Consider the following 22,239-nt stretch of genomic DNA (forward strand, 5'->3'; position numbering starts at 1 on the left):
CCACTATGGACTGGACTCTCACACTAGTAACTAGATCCACTATGGACTGGACTCTCACTATTATGTTTGATCCACTATGGACTGGACTCTCACACTATTATGTTAGATCCACTATGGACTGGACTCTCACACTAGTAACTACATTCACTATGGACTGGACTCTCACTATTATGTTAGATCCACTATGGACTGGACTCTCACACTAGTAACTAGATCCACAATGGACTGGACTCTCACTATTATGTTATATTCACTATGGACTGGACTCTCACTCTTATGTTAGATCCACTATGGACTGGACTCTCACTCTTATCTTAGATCCACTATGGACTGGACTTTCACACTATTATGTTAAATCCACTATGGACTGGACTCTCATATGATTAACTAGATCCACTAAGGACTGGACTCTCACATGATTAACTAGATCCAATAAGGACTGGACTCTCACAATATCAACTACATCCACTATGGACTGGACTCTCACATTATTAACTCGATCCAGTACAAACTGGACTCTCACACTATTAACTAAATCCACTATGGACTGGACTCTCACAATATCAACTAGATCCACTATGGACTGGACTCACACTATTATGTTAGATCCACTATGGACTGGACTCTCACATTATTAACTAGATCCACTACGGACTGGACTCTCAAGCTATTATTTTAGATCCACTATGGACTGGACTCTTACAACATCAACTAGATCCACTATGGAATGGACTCTCACATTAACTCGATCCACTACAAACTGGACTCTCACACTATTATGTTAGATCCACTATGGACTGGACTCTCACAACATCAACTAGATCCACTATGGACTGGACTCTCACATTATTAACTCGATCCACTACAAACTGGAGTCTCACACTATTAACTAGATCCACTATGGACTGGACTCTCACAATATCAACTAGACCCACTACGGACTGGACTCTCACACTATTATGTTAGATCCACTATGGACTGGACTCTCACATTATTAACTAGATCCATTACGGACTGGACTCTCACACTATTATTTTAGTTTCACTATGGACTGGACTGTCACATTATTAACTAGATCCACTACGGACTGGACTCTCACACTATTTACTGTTCATTCGGCATCCATTGTGCGGGTGTCCACACATCTGCGGTCCCCTCCAACAGACAGTTCCTTGGACGTCATGCGTGGTTGGTGCTCTGCCATGCACTGCGAAGTGTGGATGCACTGCAAATGTAGCTTACCACCACCCCAATGCAAAATTGTGGTTTTCCCCAAGTGAAGTGCTTTGACACCATCTTTCATTCAGTCATTTCATTGGTCGGATGTAACAAGCGCATCAGGCGAAGCGTTGTATTGGGCGCAAGGTTGAAAGCGTGGGACAAAATTAGCAGCTTATACACCTGAAAGGATGGTACATACATTAGCAACATCATAGAGAACAACATGGCAACAAGCTACGTCATTACAACAACATGGCAGAAGGGTACAACATGACAACAACATAGCAGAAAGGTACAACATAGCAGAAAGATACATCATGACAACAACATGGGAGAAAGAGGCAACATGGCAGAAAAGTACAACATGACAACATAGAGTAGCAGAAAGGTACAACCATAACAAGGTACTGTATGGCAGAAAGGGACCACACTATGTCTGAAAGGTACAACATGACCACAACATGGTAGAAAGGTACAACATGACAATGTACTGTATGGCAGAAAGTGACAACATGCCAACAACATGGCAAAAAAAGTGCAACATAACAACATGGCAGAAAGGGACAACATGACCACATGGCAGAAAGGAACAACATGGAAGAAAGGGACGACATCACCCCATGGGAAAAATGTACAACATGACAACAACATAGAAGAAAAGTATAACATGACTACAACCGAGCAGAAAAGTACAACATGACCGAAATGTACAACATGACAACAACATACAGTAGCAGAAAGATACAACATGACACAGAAAGGGACAACATGGCATAAAGGTACAACATGATCACTACATGGCAGGAAGGTACAACATGACAACAACAAAGCAGAAGGGTACGCCATGACAACAACATGGCAGAAAAGTACAACATAGCAGAAAGATACAACAAAGCAGAAGGGTACACCATGACAACAACACGGCAGAAAAGTACAACAAAGCAGAAGGGTACACCATGACAACAACACGGCAGAAAAGTAAAACATGACAACATAGCATAAAGGTACATCATGGTAACATGACAGAAAGGGACAACATGGCAACAACATACAGTAGCAGAAAGGGACAACATTGCAACAACATACAGTAGCAGAAAGGTACAACATAACAACATGACCACAACATGGCAGAAAAGTACAAGGCAACAACATACAGTAGCAGAAAGATACAACATGGCAGAAAAGTACAAGGTGACAAAATGGCAGAAAAGTACAAGGTGACAATATAGAGTAGCAGAAAGGTACAACATGGCAGAAAAGTACAAGGAGACAACATAGAGTAACAAAAAGGTACATCATGGCAGAAAAGTACAAGGAGACAACATAGAGTAGCAGAAAGGTACAACATGGCAGAAAAGTACAAGAAGACAACATAGAGTAGCAGAAAGGTACAACATGGCAGAAAAGTACAAGGTGACAAAATAGAGTTACAGAAAGGTACAACATGGCAGAAAAGTACAAGGTGACAAAATAGAGTTACAGAAAGGTACAACATGGCAGAAAAGTACAAGAAGACAACATAGAGTAGCAGAAAGGTACAACATGGCAGAAAAGTACAAGGTGACAAAATAGAGTTACAGAAAGGTACAACATGGCAGAAACAATGAATGTTATTTCTTTAATATCAAGGAATGTTATGAATTCATGTCAATAATGAATGTTATTTCAACTCTCAGTGGTTGATCAGTCAGCTGGGATAGGCTCCACCCCCTTGGAACTTTGCACTGATCTAATTGGCTGATTGTGGCTGACATGTGACCTGCTTGGCAGGAGTTGGCCTTTGACCCCTACGAGACGTACGCTCAGGACATCCTGCGCTCCGGCTTCCACCAACACTTCCTGAGTCAGGTCACCAAGCCGGGGGCCGCCTTCCACCTGCAGGTGAGCGACCTGCGACCTGTGCATGCGTGAAGATGTTGACATGTCCTCCTGTCCACAGTCCATCTGTCAAGGCTTCAAAGAGGCCGTCCAATACGTCCTACCTCGACTGCTGCTCACACCCGTCTACTACTGTCTGCACCTCTTTGACATCATCAAGGTAACACACCTGTGGCCGCCGCCACCCACCTGGGTTCCCCATCACCATGTGTGTCTCCATAGCAACTGGAGGAGAAGAGCGAGGACGAGGAGGACAAGGATTGTCTGAAGCAGGCCATCACTGCTCTACTCAACCTGCAGAGCAGCATGGAGAGGATCTGCTCCCGCAGCCTGGCCAAGAGGAGGCTCAGGTCCGTATGACTCCGCCCATCCTCTCTGCCGCCGCACCAAAATAGAGCGGGCGCTTTGAGGTCGTAGGTCGCGCGTGCGGGCGGGGGCGAGGAGGAAGTGGCGTCAGGCCCGAGGGAGGTGCTGCTCATTGTTCCGAGAGGCAGAAAGAAAAGCGGTGCGAGCGAGGAAGCCACTCGGAGCTGAAAATGCGAGGCGGTGTGGCCGCCCGAGACGTGACGGCGACTGACAGCAGGATGTGAGGACGTAAGTCGGCTCGTCTGGGTCTAACACGCGTGACGCATACCTCAGAGGTTTATGTGATTAGCGGCGCCCACTGGCCTCGGCTCAAACCATCGCTTTTTTTGTCCACGTGTCTCGCTCTGACCAATCGCGGCGCTCTCTGGTCACATGACCCCCTCAAGATAGATGTTGCTAATCCCGTTTTAATGGCTGCCTACACGGTGGGTGACGCTAACAGCCTCCGGTGCATATCAAATCAAGCACTTTCTGTGAAGAGACTTTTGCGTATGAGCACGCCAAACTAAAACTTCTTTATTAACATTCTGCCAGCGCGTTGTTTCTCTTCACCGCACTCCTGTGCCGCTGTGACTAGATGGCGACAGTACAGCTGTGTTACATATGACCACATATCCGCTTTTCTTCTTGGCGCTCCAGCAGCTAGAGTGAGAGAGTCAAGAGTTTGATCAGATCTTTCCAGTCGTTCAAGTAGAGAGATAGGAAAGAGCTTTCATAGAGTCCCCAAAGATGTGGTTCATAAAGTCAGGAAAAAAAAGATGTCACCTAAAAATATTACTTGTGCAATACAGTCGGAACATGCTTGTGTCTGCAGTAATCACTTTGTAAAATGTTTGTCTGAGCATGCAATCCAGTTTCTGTCTACTATATTATCAGAGTTTGACAGCTGGACTAAACGTAGAGACAGGACATTAGTTTGTGTTCTTTTGTGGTTGCCATGCCTAAGTATAACTGGAAGACCAGCTTGTGCTAATAAACTAAGGTCATGTTAAGTCATAGTGATTAATATTGTCATTGTTGGTCCAAACTACTATATTTTCATTATCCATTCTCATAGCAAACTAAAAGCTTAGTTGTGGTTGTGCAGGAAAGTTAAGTGCTTTATTCAACATGGATGACCACCTTATAGCGTCTTTACTGATATTTGTTAGCATGAAGAAAATATCCTTCATAGTATGAATAAAGTAGATGAAACAGCACTTACTGAATCTTAGTATCGCTAGCAAACATTGCTGAACAACATCTACAGCTAAATAATGAGACAAAATATCAACTTCACAGCATAAAAACAACATGAATTGTAGATGAGACTAATATTTCTTGCAGGAAATAAACTACAAACTCACTTATCCTTTTCTCATTAGCGTCACCATCACAGCAGCACTTGTTAATGTCAATCAAATACGTTACTTAGCGACCAATAAATCTAACTTTGTTTTTCACTCTTGAACGTTTCATTTGTGCGGCCCTCAGATGTAAAGACATGACGTGCTCCAATCTTGTCTTCTCGTAGCCAGCAGTAACATCTTGGTGATCATGAATACTTGAAATCTTTTAGAATTGTATTTTTCTCAAGAGTGTATGAATCCACTACATCCCATTTCAAATACTTTTTAGGATTGCTTTCATATTTGCCTCTAAACCTTTCAAAGTATGCCCAAATCTGCACTGATGCAGGTAAATAAACACTAGTCTCATGGGACTCTAGAACATCACCTGAAAGAAGGAAGTTCGTCTAGGTCACGTGACTGCAAAGAAGAGAAATACTTCATGTTGCTTTTATTTTGAAAGCACAACACAGCGTCTTTCACTTAATTGCTGTCACTGAGGACATGACAGTTTCAGAAACACACTTGGAGTTAAAACCATCTCCATGTAGAGAGGAGGTCCAAACACAGAGATAATGTTTATTAAGTGTGTGTTGGTGTGGACAAGAGGTGTAAACACAGATGTTTATTAAGTGTGTTTTCGTGTGGTCAAGAGGTGTAAACACAGATATAATGTTTAGTATAGTAAGTGTGTGTTCATGTGGACAAGAGGTGTAAACACAGATATAATGTTTATTAAGTGTGTGTTCATGTGGACAAGAGGTGTAAACACAGATGTTTATTAAGTGTGTGTTCATGTGGACAAGAGGTGTAAACACAGATGTTTATTAAGTGTGTGTTCATGTGGACAAGAGGTGTAAACACAGATATAATGTTTATTAAGTGTGTGTTCATGTGGACAAGAGGTGTAAACACAGATATAATGTTTATTAAGTGTGTGTTCGTGTGGACAAGAGGTGTAAACACAGATGTTTATTAAGTGTGTGTTCATGTGGACAAGAGGTGTAAACACAGATGTTTATTAAGTCTGTGTTCATGTGGACAAGAGGTGTAAACACAGATGTTTATTGTGTGTGTTAATGTGGACAAGAGGTGTAAACACAGATGTTTATTGAGTGTGTGTTCATGTGGACAAGAGGTGTAAACACAGATGTTTATTAAGTGTGTCTTCATATGGACAAAAGGTGTGAACACAGATAATGTTTATTAAGTGTGTGTTCATGTGGACAAGAGGTTTAAACACAGATGTTTATTAAGTGTGTGTTCATGTGGACAAGAGGTGTAAACACAGATATAATGTTTATTAAGTGTGTGTTCATGTGGACAAGAGGTGTAAACACAGATGTTTATTAAGTGTGTGTTCATATGGACAAGAGGTGTAAACACAGATAATGTTTATTAAGTGTGTGTTCGTGTGGATATGAGGTGTAAACACACAGATAATGTTTATTAAGTGTGTGTTCATGTGGACAAGAGGTGTAAACACAGATGTTTATTAAGTGTGTGTTCGTGTGGACAAGAGGTGTAAACGCAGATGTTTATTAAGTGTGTGTTCATGTGGATAAGAGGTGTAAACACACAGATAATGTTTATTAAGTGTGTATTCATGTGGACAAGAGGTGTAAACACAGAGATAATGTTTATTAAGTGTGTGTTCATGTGTACAAGAGGTGTAAACACAGATAATGTTTATTAAGTGTGTGTTCATGTGGACAAGAGGTGTAAACAAACAGATAATGTTTATTAAGTGTGTGTTCATGTGGACAAGAGGTTTAAACACAGATGTTTATTAAGTGTGTGTTCATGTGGACAAGAGGTGTGAACACAGATGTTTATTAAGTGTGTGTTCATATGGACAAGAGGTGTAAACACAGATAATGTTTATTAAGTGTGTGTTCGTGTGGATATGAGGTGTAAACACACAGATAATGTTTATTAAGTGTGTGTTCATGTGGACAAGAGGTGTAAACACAGATGTTTATTAAGTGTGTGTTCGTGTGGACAAGAGGTGTAAACGCAGATGTTTATTAAGTGTGTGTTCATGTGGATAAGAGGTGTAAACACACAGATAATGTTTATTAAGTGTGTATTCATGTGGACAAGAGGTGTAAACACAGAGATAATGTTTATTAAGTGTGTGTTCATGTGTACAAGAGGTGTAAACAAAGATAATGTTTATTAAGTGTGTGTTCATGTGGACAAGAGGTGTAAACAAACAGATAATGTTTATTAAGTGTGTGTTCATGTGGACAAGAGGTTTAAACACAGATGTTTATTAAGTGTGTGTTCATGTGGACAAGAGGTGTGAACACAGATGTTTATTAAGTGTGTGTTCATGTGGACAAAAGGAGCAAACACAGATGTTTATTAAGTGTGTGTTGGTGTGGGCAAGACGTGTAAACACAGATGCAATGTTTATTAAGTGTGTGTTCATATGGACAAAAGGTGTGAACACAGATAATGTTTATTAAGTGTGTGTTCATGTGGATAAGAGGTGTAAACACACAGATAATGTTTATTAAGTGTGTGTTCATGTGGACAAGAGGTGTAAACACAAATGTTTATTAAGTGTGTGTTCATGTGGACAAGAGGTATAAACACACAGATAATGTTTATTAAGTGTGTGTTCATGTGGACAAGAGGTGTAAACACAGATAATGTTTATTAAGTGTGTGTTCGTGTGGATAAGAGGTGTAAACACACAGATAATGTTTATTAAGTGTGTGTTCATGTGGACAAGAGGTTTAAACACAGATGTTTATTAACTGTGTGTTGGTGTGGACAAGAGGTGTAAACACAGATATAATGTTTATTAAGTGTGTGTTCGTGTGGACAAGAGGTGTAAACACAGATGTTTATTAAGTGTGTGTTTTCATATGGACAAAAGGTGTGAACACGGATAATGTTTATTAAGTGTGTGTCCATGTGGACAAGAGGTGTAAACACACAGATAATGTTTATTAAGTTTGTGTTCATGTGGACAAGAGGTTTAAACACAGATTTTTATTAATTGTGTGTTCATGTGGACAAGAGGTGTAAACAAAGATGTTTATTAAGTGTGTGTTCATGTGGACAAGAGGTGTAAACACAGATAATGTTTATTAAGTGTGTGTTCGTGTGGATAAGAGGTGTAAACACACAGATAATGTTTATTATGTGTGTGTTCATGTGGACAAGAGGTGTAAACACAGCGATAATGTTTATTAAGTGCGTGTTCATGTGGACAAGAGGTGTAAACACGGATAACGTTTATTAAGTGTGTGTTCATGTGGACAAGAGGTTTAAACACAGATGTTTATTAAGTGTGTGTTGGTGTGGACAAGAGGTGTAAACACAGATATAATGTTAAGTGTGTGTTCATATGGACAAAAGGTGTGAACACAGATAATGTTTATTAAGTGTGTGTTCATGTGGACAAGAGGTGTAAACACACAGATAATGTTTATTAAGTGTGTGTTCATGTGGACAAGAGGTTTAAACACAGATGTTTATTAAGTGTGTGTTCATGTGGACAAGAGGTGTGAACACAGATGTTTATTAAGTGTGTGTTCATGTGGACAAGAGGTTTAAACACAGATGTTTATTAAGTGTGCGTTCATGTGGACAAAAGGTGTAAACACAGATGTTTATTAAGTGTGTGTTGGTGTGGACAAGAGGTGTAAACACAGATATAATGTTTATTAAGTGTGTGTTCATATGGACAAAAGGTGTGAGCACAGATAATGTTTATTAAGTGTGTGTTCATGTGGACAAGAGGTGTAAACACAGATGTTTATTAAGTGTGTGTTCATGTGGACAAGAGGTGTAAACACAGATGTTTATTAAGTGTGTGTTCATGTGGACAAGAGGTGTAAACACAGATGTTTATTAAGTGTGTGTTCATGTGAACAAGAGGTGTAAACACAGATAATGTTTATTAAGTGTGTGTTCGTGTGGATAAGAGGTGTAAACACACAGATAATGTTTATTAAGTGTGTTTTCATGTGGACAAGAGGTGTAAACACAGCGATAATGTTTATTAAGTGCGTGTTCATGTGGACAAGAGGTTTAAACACAGATGTTTATTATGTGTGTGTTCATTTGGACAAAAGGTGCAAACACAGATGTTTATTAAGTGTGTGTTCATGTGGACAAGAGGTGTAAACACACAGATAATGTTTATTAAGTGTGTGTTCATGTGGACAAGAGGTGTAAACACAGATAATGTTTATTAAGTGTGCGTTCATGTGGACAAGAGGTGTAAACACAGATATAATGTTTATTAAGTGTGTGTTCATGTGGACAAGAGGTGTAAACACAGATATAATGTTTATTAAGTGTGTGTTCATGTGGACAAGAGGTGTAAACACACAGATAATGTTTATTAAGTGTGTGTTCATGTGGACAAGAGGTTTAAACGCAGATTTTTATTAAGTGTGTGTTCATGTGGACAAGAGGTGTAAACACAGATATAATGTTTATTAAGTGTGTGTTCATGTGGACAAGAGGTGTAAACACAGATGTTTATTAAGTGTGTGTTCATGTGGACAAGAGGTGTAAACACAGATGTTTATTAAGTGTGTGTTCATGTGGACAAGAGGTGTAAACACAGATATAATGTTTATTAAGTATATGTGTGGACATAACCCAAGAGATGTGAGGAAACATGAACATTTATAGTCTTGAGTTTTTTACTGGGATGCTCATTCGTCCTTTATTGAACTGTTAACTTGAGGCACAAAGGTTGTGTGTATTTGATGTGGGATGTATCGCTCCTGTTTATTTTTGTACAAAGCCTGTTTATTAGACCTTGCTACATTAGCCAAACTGCTTTGTAGGGATGTAACGCTATCAACATTTTAACGGTACAATATTATCACGGTATTTAGGCCACCGTATGATATTATTGGGGTAGATGTACAAAAATAATGTTCAAATGAAGTGTAAAGAATAATTGGGATAAACACACTGCCATTGAACACAAACACCATGCTCCAATGTTGCTCCAGTGTTTGTCAGTGCAAATAATTGTGAGGGAATATCGACTGTGTCTCAAGTTTTACTCACTGAGAAGCCATGTCCTCTACAGTGGACCGTGTGCAAAATGCAGTTTCTCAGACAAGTTAACTAACAATACAAGGCATCAATGAACAATTAACCTGTCAAGGTAAATGTCTCACACATTGTTGTCGGCTTCCTCTCTTCCGGGGGATGGTCGCCTGTCAAGCAGGTGCTTTCCCTTGACCCGGTCTGTTCTGGCTTGGACGCTGCAGACGACCGTGGCAAACTTTATGAGCTCCATGTTGTCTCCAGGCTTTCTTTGTCTCTTTCTTAGCAATACTACTTCAAACGCTTTCAACAGATTTTTTACAAAAACAATTCCTCTTATCTACTACAAAGTGGAACACACTTCTCTTCCTCCTCCTCTTTTTTTCCACGCAGAGCATTCTGGGAGATGTAGTTTATTTTCATATTGAAGTAAAAGGGCCAGAAAAAGACGACACTCACCAAGTTGTTGTTTGAGTTTGAAAACACGATATCGACAGAACTGTTGCTGCCTTTGTTCAGTGGTGGGCTGCCATAAACCATGATCATACATTGATTCCATTTTTAACTTACTTTCCATAAATATACCCAAGTATTCATCCTATTCTTTTCATGTCATATTAGGCTCCAATGTTGCTTGTTTTGACGTGAGAGCTTTTATCTAATCAGAATTCAGCTAGATTGTTTCCTGTTTTGTTTGTTTCTGTTACTGATGTGTGACTAGCTAGCACTTCACTTAAGGCCTATGTGCTCTTGTTTATAATCGTATTACAAAGTAAAACTCCCAAGTTTTTTTATAGGACTTTTGAGGTTTTTTCAGGTCACAAAGTTATTGAAAAAATGTGACATTGTAGTTCTTACGGCACATGTTGGCGATGGTTGTTGTGATTTGAAAACCGGCAAGAGGCAACTTGCAGGAATAGATAATTTATTATTTGCGATACAAAACAACATGGAATAGAAGCTGGACAATAGACAAAACAAACACTGAACTGGCTATGAAATAAACAGAATGCTGGATGACAGCAAAGACTTACAAACAACAGGCATGTGATATTTCCGTTTATAGTCAGAAATATGTCTTTTTTTAATCTCTATTTTACGTTTTTTTCTGACCTACACTGTGTTAATCTTTATCCGTCGCTTTGCCATACCTACCAACAACTGCGGTTTTCTCGTAATGAGTACGGTTTTTGATAATCTGTCGTAAAAACTAGGGTTCTCCCTTAAAAATAATGAAGTTAAAAATGGAAGCTACGTAACGAAGCAACTCCTTGGGCAGGGGACAAACCTTACATCAATGATGATTGGTTGGTTTGTGTATAAGAACATCCGTGATTGTTTACTATGATGAGTTACCATTGGTTAAGATCAGGGCAAAACATTCGGGACAAGCCAATCAGAGCCAAGAGAGATCGGGTCATGGAAGCACGAAGTGAAATCACAACAGACATCTTAAATGACGACGATAGAGTCGTAGAAGAGAATAGGGAATATTCAAGTGGGCGATTTATATATTAAAAAAAACTAGTAGAAGACGCCAGAGGGGTTCTCTTCCTTAGATGTTTCTGTTAGCGATGTAGACCATGTCCAGGAAACCCACAATGTTGGCTACAGTTGGACAAATGTATGATAAAACATTAATTTGACTTGTTTACCATGTAAGCACAAATCAAAACTGTTCTCGACATGGAAGACGTGGAATACACATTTAAGAACACACATGATTTTGCTATAGTATAGCCTGTCTAAATGCTACATTTTATTTTACATTGCTGTTTTACAACAAGACTAGCTGACATTTTGTTCATTATTTCTACTGTTTATATTTTGACATTGAATAGTTGAATCATCTCAGCTACAATCGGGCCCGATTGTAGCTGAGATAGGCGCCAGCGCCCCCCGCGACCCCGAAAGGGAATAAGCGGTAGAAAATGGATGGATGGATGGATAGTTGAATCATTTTGAATGTTATGTGTAAATAATGTCAATAAGTAGATGAACCATCTGTGGCTGTGTAGTGAACACTAGTAAGGTTGCAAATACTGTATAGAGTAGACTAACCCATGTAGTTCCGGTGGATGTGAACACAATTACTGTAGTGACTAAATAACATAGTGACTGAAACAGATAATGTAATGTGTAAATCATTTCACTGACTAGATGAACTATCTGTGGCTGTGAAATGAACACTAGTAAGGTTGTAAATACTGTATAGAGTAGACTAACCCATGTGGTTCCTGTGGATGTGAACACAACTACTGTAATGACTAAATAACATAGTGACTGAAACAGACAAAGTAATGCGTAAATAATGTCACTGACTAGATGAACCATCTGTGGCTGTGAAGTGAACACTAGTAAGGTTGTAAATACTGTATAGAGTAGGCTAACCCATGTGGTTCCTTTGGATGTGAACACAACTACTGTAGTGACTAAATAACCTAGTGACTGAAACAGACAAAGTAATGTGTAAATAATGTCAATATGTAGATGAACCATCTGTGGCTGTGAAGTGAACACTAGTAGGGGATGGCGTGGCGCAGTGAGAGAGTGGCCGTGCGCAACCCGAGGGTCCCTGGTTCAATCCCCACCTAGTACCAACCTCGTCACGTCCGTTGTGTCCTGAGCAAGACACTTCACCCTTGCTCCTGATGGGTGCTGGTTAGCGCCTTGCATGGCAGCTCCCTCCATCAGTGTGTGAATGGGTAAATGTGGGAGTAGTGTCAAAGCGCTTTGAGTACCTTGAAGGTAGAAAAGCGCTATACAAGTACAACCCATTCGTCATTTAAGGTTGTAAATACTGTATAGAGGAGACTAATCCATGTGGTTCCTGTGGATGTGAACACAATTACTGTAGTGACTAAATAACAGAGTAACTGAAATTCTTTAAACACTAGAACATCTTCAAATTTTGCTTTTTTTGTGCTAATTTTTGCATGTTCAACTGCTGAAAAACCAGGAGCTTTGGGGCGGGGGGGACTGGCGGCCCCCAGTCCGCTGGCTTATTTTCAGTCTTTTTCATGAAGCTCAAATCACATGCCTGAAAAAAGGTGGAGCGGAAAAGGGCGTCCACAAAGGGTATTAAACACACAATAGAAGACAAGCATGACATGACAATGAAAGGTAGTCACGACTCAGCTTAAATGTACTGGGCTGTCAATAAGAAAAGTGTTAATGGAGTCGGCCGATACTCGATAAGTCATTTAACCAGCGATAAATGAAAATGAAGTGGCTAAGTTTTCCAGCGTGGTTAAATGGCCATTAGCACGCTTCAAGAGCATTCACGTTATTGGTGGCTTTCAGCAGCTCGGCACACTTGTGCCAACCTTCTCTCTCGGGTGCATCTACGGCAAAGCTATGCAACGCACAAAATGTAATTAAAAAAATAAGCGCATAACAATTTTCAACGTAACTGACGACAAGCAGGCATGAATTCCATCCATCACTTTATTGAGCAAAACTCTTTATTGTCAGCCATGAACACATAACCAAAACATTGGTAATCAACTTCTATCTAGCAAAACTGCTCATTTTCTGCCGTACAAACCTGACCAAAAACATCTTTGTCTTCTGTCATGCCAACAGTAGTTTTCTCACCTGCAGCTACACATGCACATAAGGCACTTAACCAGTGATGCCTTTACAGACACACAAAAAGTGGGACAACTCCAACACCACACATAATGTGTCATTCCAGGTGGTTACACTATGATTTACCAATCAAATGTGTGCTTATTCTACTGTCATTTATTAAGAATCTTAGTGAAGAAATATTTATCGTGAAATGCGATTATTATATTAAAGAAATACTAATAAAAATATCTATCTCACTAACAGAAGTTTATAGCATAATCCCATGCTTACATCTCATTGTGCAACATGTGAATGTTTTCATGGGAACTAAATGTGATATCTGAAAGGGGTACAAATGATTTCCAAAGCAGGACCCCCACCCAGACATACAATACTAGTCTACAGCTCATGAAAAACAATATTTGTATTTATTGTCATTGTAATAGGCCAAAACACTTCTATTAGAAAATAATCTCATGGAAATGACTGCTGTCTTTTGATTCTAACGATAGAACCTTTCACTTGATATTTAGTCAGCTTTGGGACAGGTGTGACCACAAGTGCTCCACTGAATGCTCAGAGGGGTTTTATGTTCGGTCACACACACACACACACACACACACACACACACACACACACACACACACACACGACAAATTACAGGGAACATTGCTTTGTCCCTTAGCGGACTGAAAAGAAGGGCTTTGACTGTTTGTGAGGCAGCTGGCCCGCTAGCACCACACAGTGCATACTCCTACTCTGCACATGTGCAACTCTACCTCTGTCTGCATCTTCAATGTTCACCTGATTTACACTTTTTTTTTTAAACATATTTTATTGGTTTTGGTTGGGAGTTTTTTTCTAGACGTGCAACATTTTGTTCGCAGACAAAGAATACTTTGTTACTATCTGTTTTATTTAAAATGACAGGTTTATTGCATTGGAAAGGATATACACGCATGATGTGTTATAAATACGTCAGTGGTCAATTTACTCTCATAGAAAGAATGGTAATCAAGCAAAATGTGTGGTGTGGAGCAGTCAAGTGGCTGCAGGGTATTACTAACCCCGTTTCCATATGAGTTGGGAAATTGTGTTAGATGTAAATATAAACAGAATACAATGATTTGCAAATCCTTTTCAACCCATATTCAGTTGAATATGCTACAAAGACAACATATTTGATGTTCAAACTCATAAACTTTTTTTTTTGCAAATAATCATTAACTTTAGAATTTGATGCCGGCAACACGTGACAAAGAAGTTGGGAAAGGTGGCAATAAATACTGATTAAGTTGAGGAATGCTCATCAAACACTTATTTGGAACATCCCACAAGTGTGCAGGCTAATTGGGAACAGGTGGGTGCCATGATTGGGTATGAAAACAGCTTCCCAAAACGTGCTCAGTCTTTCACAACAAGAAAGGATGGGGCGAGGTACACCCCTTTGTCCACAACTGCGTGAGCAAATAGTTAAACAGTTTAAGAACAAGGTTTCTAAAAGTGCAATTGCAAGAAATTTAGGGATTTCGACATCTACGCTCCATCAAAAGGTTCAGAGAATCTGGAGAAATCCCTCCACGTAAGTGGCATGGCCGGAAACCAACATTGAATGACCGGGACCTTCCATCCCTCGGACGGCACTGTATCAAAAACCGACATCAATCTCTAAAGGATATCACCACATGGGCTCAGGAACACTTCAGAAAACCGCTGTCACTAAATACAGTTTGTCGCTACATCTGTAAGTGCAAGTTAAAGCTCTACTCTGCGAAGCGAAAGCCATTTATCAACAACATCCAGAAACTCTGCCGGCTTCTCTGGGCCCGAGATCATCTAAAATGGACTGATGCTAAGTGGCAAAGTGTTCTGTGGTCTGACGAGTCCACATTTCAAATTGTTTTTGGAAATATACGACATCCTGTCATCCAGACCAAAGGGAAAGCAATCCATTCAGACTGTTATCGACGCAAAGTTCAAAAGCCAGCATCTGTGATGGCAGCTACGGTATTTCAATAAAACATAGCTGCTTACTGTTCTTTTTAGCATATTCAATAGTTTGGACCTTAAATCCTACTGAATAGCTCTTAATCTTCTTCTCTTTATGCGATTTCAAATGATTGAAATCAGCCTCCTCCATTTTGAAAATGATGACAGGTGAAGTGTTACTCGAGACATGGCGAGTTTGACCCGGCGGAAAATCTAGGTTAATGCTAATTATTTGGCGAAGGCAGAAATTCTAGACATGCGCTAAGCTAATAAAAATTATATTTTCCGAAACGAGTTTGACCCAGCAGTAATTCTAGGCAGGCGCATACTATATAACTGGCGGCAATTCAAGGAAATACGGTAGTTGAAGACTTATGGTCATTAGAAAACATGAGTTCATATCATAATGGCAGCTACAGTTTCTATCTTAAAGATCTAAAAAAATTATTTTGGAATGTCCGGCGGGCCAGATTGAAAAGCTCAACGGGCCCCATGTGGCCCCGGGGACTTAATTTGCCCAGGTCTGATATAGAGGCAAAATAAAAGGGGGCTTAATATTGACCCCTGAGGGACTCCGGAGGTTATCCTAAGAGTGTTATATTGAAGTTAAAGTAGCAATGATAGTCACACACACACTAGGTGTGGTGAAATTTGTCTTCTCATCCCCTTGTTCACCCCTTGGGAGGTGAGAGGAGCAGTAAGCAGCAGTGGCCGCGCCCGGGAATAATTTTTGGTGATTGAACCCCTAATTCCAAGCCTTGATGCTGAGAGCCAAGCAGGGAGGTAATGGCTCCCATTTTTATAGTCTTTGCTATGACTCGGTCGGGGTTTGAACTCACAACCTACCCACCTCAGGGTGGACACTCCAACCACTAGGCCACTGAGTAAGTGCAGTTGTTCACTGATACAGATCGTGTTGCATCATGCAGATATGATTCAATCCAGCTAACAGCACTTTGAGAGAAGTTCCACTTTGAGAGCTTGGTAAGAAGAACAGCATGATTTACTGTATCAAATGCTTTCCAAAAACACCACCCCTCCAACTCCACCCTTATCAAGGAATAGTTGCAGAACAATGGTGCTTTGACAGTGATTTAATGCAGGGGTCGGGAACCTTTTTGGCTGAGAGACCCATACAAGCCCAATATTTCAAAAAGTATTTCCCTGAGAGCCATACCATATTTTTAAGACTGAATACAACTAGGGCTTCACGGTGGCAGAGGGGTTAGTGCATCTGCCTCACAATACGAAGGTCCTGAGTAGTCAGGGTTCAATCCCGGGCTCGGGATCTTTCTGTGTGGAGTTTGCATGATCTCCCTGTGAATGCATGGGTTGTACTCCTGCTTCCTCCCACCTCCAAAGACATGCACCTGGGGATAGATTGGTTGGGAACACTAAATGGTCCCAAGTGTGTGAATGTGAGTGTAAATGTTGTCTGTCTTTCTGTGTTGGCCCTGCGATGAGGTGGCGACTTGTCCAGGGTGTACCCCGCCTTCCGCCCGATTGTAGCTGAGATAGACACCAGTGACCCCCGCAACCCCAAAGGGAATAAGCGGTAGAAAATGGATGGATGAATACAACTACATGCGTGCATTTTTAAGTAGGACCATCATTTTCAGAGTATAATAAGTATCTTATTCTTTTTAATAACACTGTTATTCTGGAGCTAACCAACAATAAATAAAGTACTTCTTACCATAATGCGACTTCTTGAACAAGTGAGGTAGAAAATGGATGGATGGATTAAAATGCATGAGAATGTTTTATATTTTGAAGGTTATTTTTGAGACTGTGATTACCAGCAGAATTAATCATGACTCATCATGTTAAGTAATGTCAGCTAAGATGTATCTGAGAGCCAGATGCAGTCATCAAAAGAGCCACATCTGGCTCCAGAGCCAGAGGTTCCCTACCCCTGATTTAAGGACTGCTGAGGAATATTTTGGCCGCAGGCGAGCCAGGATGCTCTCCTGTCCAGTGTGCTGACGCGGGCATGTGCTTTTGTCCTCAGCGAGTCGGCGTGCCGCTTCTACAGCCACCAGATGAAGGGCAAACACCTGGCCATCAAGAAGATGAACGAGATCCAGAAGAACATCGACGGTTGGGAGGGCAAGGACATCGGCCAGTGCTGCAACGAGTTCATCATGGAGGGCACGCTGACCCGCGTGGGCGCCAAACACGAGCGCCACATCTTCCTGTTTGACGGCCTGATGGTCTGCTGCAAGACCAACCACGGGCCGCCACGTCTGCCCGGGGCCGGGTCCGCCGCCGAGTACCGCCTGAAGGAGAAGTTCTTCATGCGCAAAGTCCAGATCAACGACAAGGACGACAAGGAGGGCGAGTACCGCCACGCCTTCGAGATCATCCTCAAGGACGGCAACAGCGTGGTTTTCGCCGCCAAGTCGGCGGAGGAGAAGAACGGCTGGATGGCGGCGCTCATCTCCCTCCAGTACCGCAGCACGCTGGAGCGCATGCTGGACACGGCGGCGCTGCAGGAGGACAAGGAGCAGCACGTCAAGCTGCCCGGGCCCGACGTCTACCGCTTTGCTCAGCCCGACTCCGAGGAGAATGTGGTCTTCGAGGACAGCGTCCAGTCCAAGTCCGGGATCCCCGTGGTCAAGGCCGGCACTGTCCTGAAACTCATCGAGAGGCTCACATTCCACATGTACGCGGGTGAGTCTCTTCCTTACCCACAATGCACCTCGGCGCTCCCACTTCTCACGCCTCTATTTCTTCCTCAGATCCCAACTTTGTCCGAACTTTTCTGACCACCTACAGATCTTTCTGTAAACCTCAGGAGCTGCTGGACCTGCTCATCGAGAGGTGAGTGGGCCGTGAGGGTTCCGGGTTCCATCCCAGGCGCCGCAAGGCGCTTTACCATCCTGCTCCCGGTTTCATGGAGCTTCAAGATGTAGATCAGGGGTTCCCAAATCAGGCCCGCAGGAAGTCCCAAGTAATACAATCCAAAAAAAAAAGATAACTTTTGATTTTATTTTGTTTTGTATTTATTTTTTTAAATCTGTCCTTTCTAATCTATTTTCTACTGCTTGTTACTCTCTGTGTCTCCTAGACACTCAGGCAAATCATATTGTCTAAAAATATATTTTCCCATCAATAACCTGACACTGACACTTTCAGTCAATTAGTGTGCGAGGAACATCTATATATATATATATATATATATATATATATATATATATATATATATATATATATATATATATATATACATATATATATATATATATATAAATACATATATATACATATACATACATATATACATATATATTTATACATACATATGTGCATATATATACAGTATATATATATACACACACACATATATATATATATATATACATTTATATATACATACATATATATGTATATATGTGTATATATATATATTTATATACATGTGTGTGTGTGTATATATATATATATATATATAGATATATAGATACATATATATATATTGGCCCTATAGTGTGAATGTTGTCTGTCTATCTGTGTTGGCCCTGCGATGAGGTGGCGACTTGTCCAGGGTGTACCCCGCCTTCCGCCCGATTGTAGCTGAGATAGGCGCCAGCGCCCCCCCGCCACCCCAAAAGGGAATAAGCGGTAGAAAATGAATGAATGAATATATAGATATGTGTGTATATATTTGAATGTGTGTATGTATATGTATACATATATATATATGTGTGTGTGTGTGTATATATGTATATATATATGTGTGTGTATATATATGGATATATAAAATGTGTATTTATGTATGTATATGTAAACATATACTGGCCATATTTTACAATTTAGAATGCATTAAAAAAAGAAAAATATATGTTAATATCTTACATAAGGATTGTGAATGATAAACATTCTATAAAAGTGCAATTGCCTTTAAAAAAAGTGTTATACATAATGAAAGACAAAGCATATATACTCTATGTATATAATATTCATGTGTATAAAATAAACACAGAATAATACTTATGTAGTAATAATGTAAACACAGAATAATACTTATGTAGTAATAATGTTCCTGTATATACAGTTGTGATCAAAATTATTCAACCCCCACACAATTTTGGTGTTTTAGCAAGTTGGACATTTATTCTGTATTTTGTTTATAGTCATATCAAATAAAGATGTGTCAAATAGACCTCCTCTCTTGACTTCTTTGACCACTCCCTGGACTTCACCATGTTGCAAATACACCATTGACCATCTACAAGAAGCTGAGCGTCACATTATTTTTCAATCAGTTTAATTGTTGCTCGTTATGGTTCTAATCACATCCACAGGTGTTTTCAACACCTGATTGAAAAGACCTTATTCAAATTCTGTTCTTAAGAGTTATGATCTTCAAGGGGTGGAATAATTTTGTCAATGAGATATTAAGAGAAATGACACTGTTTGGTATGTTACAAAATATAATGTTGTAATTCAAGTTGCATTCGTCTATTTAATGCATCTTTATTTGATATGACTATTAACAAAATACGGAACAAATGTCCAACTTGCTAAAACACCAAAATTGTGTGGGGGTTGAATAATTTGGATCACAACTGTAATGTAAACACAGAATAATACTTGTGTAGTAAGAAGTAAGACTAGTCTACAGTATTGCTGATGTCCTCCTGTCTCATGTCAAGGTTTGAGATCCCTGAGCCCAGACCCAGTGAGGTGGATCACTTGGAGGGAGGAGAGCAGCCGCTCAGCGCAGAACTCAAACGCTTCCGCAAAGAATTTGTACAGCCGGTCCAGCTCAGGTACTGATGCCCCCTGCTGGAGGTGTCACACACTGCACACCTCCGGCTTGCACACGCACACCTTCAACTTCCCTTTGTTGTCACTTTTATCAACGTCCAGGTGACAATACATCATGTTGTCACTTTTATCAACGTCCAGGTGACAATACATCATGTTGTCACTTTTATCAACGTCCAGGTGACAGTACATCATGTTGTCACTTTTATCAACGACCAGGTGACAGTACATCATGTTGTCACTTTTATCAACGTCCAGGTGACACTACATCATGTTGTCACTTTTATCAACGTCCAGGTGACAGTACATCATGTTGTCACTTTTATCAACGTCCAGGTGACAGTACATCATGTTGTCACTTTTATCAACGTCCAGGTGACACTACATCATGTTGTCACTTTTATCAACGTCCAGGTGACAGTACATCATGTTGTCACTTTTATCAACGTCCAGGTGACAGTACATTATGTTGTCACTTTTATCAACGTCCAGGTCACAATACATCATGTTGTCACTTCTATCAACGACCAGGTGACAATACATCATGTTCTCACTTTTATCAACGACCAGGTGACAATACATCATGTTGTCACTTTTATCAACGACCAGGTGACAATACATCATGTTGTCACTTTTATCAACGTCCAGGTGACAGTGCATCATGTTTTCACTTTTATCAACGTCCAGGTGACAATACATCATGTTGTCACTTTTATCAACGTCCAGGTGACACTACATCATGTTGTCACTTTTATCAACGTCCAGGTGACACTACATCATGTTGTCACTTTTATCAACGTCCAGGTGACAGTACATCATGTTGTCACTTTTATCAACATCCAGGTGACAGTGCATCATGTTGTCACTTTTATCAACGACCAGGTGACAATACATCATGTTGTCACTTTTATCAACGTCCAGGTGACAGTACATCATCTTGTCACTTTTATCAATGTCCAGGTGACAGTACATCATCTTGTCACTTTTATCAATGTCCAGGTGACAGTACATCATGTTGTCACTTTAATCAACGTCCAGGTGACACTACATCATGTTGTCACTTTTATCAACGTCCAGGTGACAGTACATCATGTTGTCACTTTTATCAACATCCAGGTGACAATACATCATGTTGTCACTTTTATCAACGTCCAGGTGACAGTACATCATCTTGTCACTTTTATCAATGTCCAGGTGACAGTACATCATCTTGTCACTTTTATCAATGTCCAAGTGACAGTACATCATGTTGCCACTTTTATCAACGTCCAGGTGACAATACATCATGTTGTCACTTTTATCAACGTCCAGGTGACATGAACATAAAGATGGTGAACATAAACATTCCTTGATGTGTCCTGCAGAGTTCTCAACGTGTGTCGTCACTGGGTGGAACATCACTTCTATGACTTTGAGAGAGATGCTCACCTGCTTCGACGACTGGAAGACTTTATTGCTTCTGTTCGAGGTTTGCACTTCGGGCTTACCTGTGTGCTCACCTGTATGTGTGTGTGTGCTCATGTAACTGTGTGTGTGTGTGTGTGTGTGTGTGTGTGTGTGTGTGTGTGTGTGTGTGTGTGTGTGTGTGTGTGTGTGTGTGTGTGTGTGTGTGTGTGTGTGTGTGTGTGTGTGTGTGTGTGTGTGTGTGTGTGTGTGTGTGTGTGTGTGTGTGTCAGGCAAGGCGATGAGGAAGTGGGTGGAGTCCATCACCAAGATCATCCAGAGGAAGAAGCAGGTGCAGGTGAGCGGTCCAAGTCACAGCATCACCTTCCAGAACTCTCCTCCACCCATCGAGTGGCACATCTGCAAGCCAGGAAACGTGGACCTGTTCGACCTCATGACCCTTCACCCCATCGAGATCGCCCGGCAGCTCACCCTGCTGGAGTCTGATTTCTACAGGTAAGACCGCCCCTTTCCCAAGCGGGCGCAGCGAGACCGCTGACGAGTGTCCCTCAGGTCGGTGCAGCCGTCGGAGCTGGTGGGCAGCGTGTGGACCAAAGAGGACAAGGAGATCCACTCTCCCAACCTGCTGAGGATGATCCGACACACCACCAACCTCACCTTGTGGTTTGAAAAGTGAGAC

The 22,239-nt window shown here is 40.8% G+C and overlaps 1 protein-coding gene across 2 annotated transcripts in view; it reads left to right on the forward strand.

Annotated features, from left to right (window-relative positions):
• LOC133539072 (son of sevenless homolog 1-like) overlaps nt 1–22,239 on the forward strand; it is a 32,685-nt gene that overhangs the window by 8,036 nt on the left and 2,410 nt on the right. For both annotated transcript variants that reach the window (XM_061881108.1, XM_061881109.1), the window contains exons 8-16: nt 2,992–3,102; nt 3,161–3,259; nt 3,322–3,449; nt 17,395–18,056; nt 18,125–18,206; nt 20,042–20,158; nt 21,521–21,624; nt 21,833–22,055; nt 22,113–22,232. In XM_061881108.1, the coding sequence (XP_061737092.1) occupies nt 2,992–3,102; nt 3,161–3,259; nt 3,322–3,449; nt 17,395–18,056; nt 18,125–18,206; nt 20,042–20,158; nt 21,521–21,624; nt 21,833–22,055; nt 22,113–22,232 (1,646 nt within the window). The remainder of the gene's footprint in view (nt 1–2,991; nt 3,103–3,160; nt 3,260–3,321; nt 3,450–17,394; nt 18,057–18,124; nt 18,207–20,041; nt 20,159–21,520; nt 21,625–21,832; nt 22,056–22,112; nt 22,233–22,239) is intronic.

Source organism: Nerophis ophidion, linkage group LG20 (genome assembly GCF_033978795.1).
Source record: "Nerophis ophidion isolate RoL-2023_Sa linkage group LG20, RoL_Noph_v1.0, whole genome shotgun sequence".
Taxonomy (NCBI): domain Eukaryota; kingdom Metazoa; phylum Chordata; class Actinopteri; order Syngnathiformes; family Syngnathidae; genus Nerophis; species Nerophis ophidion.